This window comes from Orycteropus afer, unplaced genomic scaffold (genome assembly GCF_000298275.1).
Source record: "Orycteropus afer afer isolate SDZICR_OR568_19922 unplaced genomic scaffold, OryAfe1.0 scaffold00096, whole genome shotgun sequence".
Classification (NCBI taxonomy): domain Eukaryota; kingdom Metazoa; phylum Chordata; class Mammalia; order Tubulidentata; family Orycteropodidae; genus Orycteropus; species Orycteropus afer.
In genome coordinates, this window is record NW_006921683.1 from 439,001 (window position 1) to 443,137 (window position 4,137).

Sequence of the window (4,137 nt, forward strand, 5' to 3'; positions counted from 1 at the left end):
GTTTAAGGAAGAAGTCCAAGCTGCACCGAAGGGACAATTAAAAAAAAAAAAAAAAGCTCTTGGAATTGATTTTGTAGTATTATTGACAGTTGCTGTTGTATTTTCTTTTGATTTTAAAATAAAAAAAATTCATATTCTTCTAGATCTGATTTAGACTTGTCTATTCATGCGAAGGAGTTCTGGTAGGGTAGTGCCTAAGACATTTGACTGTTAACGAGAGGTTGGTGGTTCAAATACACTAGTCACTCCATGGAAGGAAGATGGGGCAATCTACTTCTGTAAAGATTTACTATCTCAGAAACCAAAAGGGCAGTCACTGTGAATTGGAATTCACTTGATGGTAGTGAGTTTGGTTATTTGGTTTTTGGAGTCATGTCAAATCTTACTTTTTTTTCCTCTTTTTCCCACTCTGCAGGATGATGAAGTGGTTCTGCAGTGTACTGCAACCATCCACAAAGAGCAACAGAAACTCTGTCTGGCAGCAGAAGGATTTGGCAACAGACTTTGTTTCTTGGAGTCCACTTCCAATTCCAAGGTTGGATAAATTCTTTTGAGGCTATTCAAATATTTGAGTTTTACTCATGGCATTAAAGTTACTACTTTACTGTGAAACATGTCATATATAATCTAAAGGGGATTTGATATATTATTTTCACTCATTCATTAACTAATTTTAATTGAGCCCTTGCTCTCTGCAAAAAAGTGAGATACAAGAAAAGACAATGTCTTTGCACTTAGGATGTTATAGTATTTATATTCTAGTAGAAAAATAAACAAGTAAATGAATAATGTAATTTGTGAACTGACAAGGTCTATGCAGAAAATCAGAAAAATAGTGTACAGAGTGATAAAGAGAAGACTGACAATTTTATGAAGGGGGTTTAGGGAATTATATTGCCTTTCTCAGGCAATGATGTTTGAGCACATCTGGGGGAAGTTAAGGCAATGAGTGATATTAAGTTCTTAAGCATTCTAGATAGAGTCACGTAGAAATGCAGGGCCTTTTGGTTAGGAATGAGCTTGTAGAGTGTTTCAGGAACAAGAAGAAGAGTACTCTAACTATTGAATGCAAAGACTAGTGGTCTCATATGGACCACATCATGTAGGGTCTTATAGGCCGTGATTAGAAGTTGTTTTCTTCCTACTGTGAAGGGAAGGTCACTGGAGGTGAGTAATATGATTTAATTGGTTTGTTCTTGTTATGCGCCGTTGAGTCAGACCCTACTCATAGCGACCCCTCTTTGAGGTTCCAGGGCAGTATCACTACGGAAGTAGATTGCCCAACCTTCCTTCCAAGGATTTAATTTATGTATTTATTTATATATTTTAAAAATTAAACCAGTTGCCATCCTCAAGTTTGACTCAGGGCAACCCCATGTGTCTCAGAGTAGAACTATGCTCTATAGTGTTTTCAGTTGCTGAATTTTTAGTAATAGATCACCAGGCCTTTCTTCTTAGGGTTTCTCAAACTAAAAAAAAAAAAAAAAAAAAAAAAAAAACCCTCACTGTCCTCGAGTTGATCCTGACTCATAGCGACCCTTCCTTGGGTTTCCGAGGTGGTGTCTCTATGGAAGTAGATTGCCCAGTCTTCCTTCTGAGGAGTAGCTGGTGCTTAGCAGTCAAATACCTTAGGCTCTACATCAGCAGATCTCCTATAACAACCGAGGGTGCGTTACAATTTGCACCAGACAGAGATTCTGTTTAAAAGATAGCTTTGATTTTTAAATTGCTTATATGTATGTAGGATGAGCAAGAATAGCAGCAGGGAGACTAGATGGAAGGCAGATGCAAAAATCCCAGTGAGAACTAATTAATGATCTTTGCACAAGAGGAGAAGCAATAGTGGTGGTGCGATGTGGATGGATTTGGTGTATCCTTTGAGGATAGATCTGACTGTGTAGAATATGAAATGAGGATGTCTCTGTCAACTAGACAATTAGAAAACAGTCAATTTAATACTATTTTGTATAACAATTTTTGGTTTATAGGGTACTTTGACAGGCACTCTGTCATTTAATTTCACAATGAGAGTATGATGAGTTATTGTTATCATATTCATTTTACAAATTAAAAAGTTGAAAACTAATAGAGGCTAAGTACCAAACCAAAACCAAACTCACTGCTGTCAAGTCAGATCCAACTCATAGCGACCCCTCCTTAGGTTTCCAAAGCAGTATCACTACGGAAGTAGATTGCCCAATCTTCTTTCTGAGAAGTGGCTGGTAGGTTTGAAATTCCAGCCTTCTGGTTAGCAGTCAAATGCCTTAGGCACTTTGCCAACAGAGCTCCCAGAGGCTAACTGCCATACCTAAAATACTTATTCTGACTTATTTAATTTATATATTTGAAGGAATAGTGTTAGGAAGGCTTTTACCTCTTTTTAGCTTCAAAGTTTGCTTTTTTTTCTTCAAACTGTAGTACCTCTTTGGTTTTTCTGTAAAATAATAACGCATAATGTGTTTTAATGTGTATACATATAAATTTATTTATTTATATTAATGTAATACCAGGTAGCAGTATTAATATTGTAGTAGTTTATGACAAAATAATATGCATTTTATAAGTCCTACTTAGATTCATTTTCAATTTGACAAGTGGTTATTGAGCATTCTCTGTGTACAAATCACTGTGATAGGTGCCATTTGTGAAAAAGATTTCTTTTTTAAAAACAAGCCATTGAACATTCTAACATCTGGTCTTTTCCTTGTGATTTCTGATACTCTGTAATTGCTAGAACCATGCAGTCCACTTAGTTAGCTATGGTTTTTTATTTTCCACTTTGTATAAAACATTGTAGGAGCCCTGATGATGCAGCAGCTAAGCACTTGGCTACTAGCTGAAACACTGGCAGTTTGAATCCACCTAGTGGCACCTAGGAGCAGTCAGCCACAGGGGTCCAGGTGAGAAGAGAGAACCCAGGCACACCCAAAGCAGCAGGATAATAGAGCTGGAGAAAGGGAATTAAAAGCCAGGAACCTGGACAGAGGAGCAGTCAGCCGCAGGGATCCAGGTGAGGAGAGGGAACTCAGGCAAGCCCAAAGCAGCAGGGCAGGAGAGCAGGAGAAAGGGGGTTAAGAGCCAGGAACCCGGACAGAGGAGCAGTCAGCCACAGGGATCCAAGTGAGTAGAGAGAACTCAGGCACGCCAAAAGCAGCAGGGTGGGAGAGCAGAAGAAAGGGGATTAAAAGCCAGGAACCTCGACAGAGGAGCAGTCAGCTACAAGGATCCAGGTGAGGAGAGGGAACTCAGGCACACCCAAAGCAGCAGGGCGGGAGAGTGGAGAGTAAGGGGATTAAAAGACTCAGTAATCCAGACAGAGGAGGAGTCAGCCACAAGGACCCAGGTAAGGGTGGTACAAAAGGTTTCCAACAGGGAGACAAACTTGTCTGTCAGTTTGTCCTACCGTGGTGACATGTTGATGTAAGTTTTGAGGCTGAGCCACTGGTGTTTCAAACCCAGCGGGTTGCCCATGGTTCACAGGTATCAGCTCAGCTTACAGACTGAGACAGACTAAGAAGAAGGAAAAGGTTGTCCACTTCTCAAAGAATTGGCCAGGGAAAACCTTATGAATAGCAAAGAAACACTGTTTGATACATTACCGCACAACTTCATGAATAGTCCGATTAGGTTAGAAGGCTCTCAAAATAGGACTGGGAAATAGCTACATCATCTGAGTAAACCTTAGTCCTGTGGATAAGGTAAAGCTTTCGAGACCTCCACTTGCTGATGTGGCACCACTCAAACTGAAGAGAAACAGCTGCAGGTATCCATTAATCATTGGAACATGGAATGTACGAAGTATGAACCTAGGAAAATTGGAAGTTGCCAAAAATGAAATGGAATGCATAAAGATTGATATCCTCGGCATTAGTGAGCTGAAATGGACTGATTTGGGCCATTTTGAATCAGACAAGCATGTGATCTACTATGCCGGGAATGACAGTGTGAAGAGGAATGGTGTGGCATTCATCATCACAAAGGATGTTTCAAGATCTGTCCTGAAGTACAGTGCTGTCAGTAATAGGATAATATCCATACACCTACAAGGAAGACACATTGATACTACTATTATTCAAATTTATGCACCAACCACCAAAGCCAAAGATGAGGAAATTGAAGATTTTTATCAACTTCTCC

General features: G+C 39.6%; 1 protein-coding gene across 1 annotated transcript in view; it reads left to right on the top strand.

The window, feature by feature from the left end:
* Window positions 1-4,137, top strand: part of RYR2 (ryanodine receptor 2) — a 1,099,979-nt gene that overhangs the window by 20,903 nt on the left and 1,074,939 nt on the right. Inside the window, exon 3 of the mRNA XM_007942720.1 lies at window positions 416-535. Coding sequence (XP_007940911.1) covers window positions 416-535 — 120 coding nt within the window. The remainder of the gene's footprint in view (window positions 1-415; window positions 536-4,137) is intronic.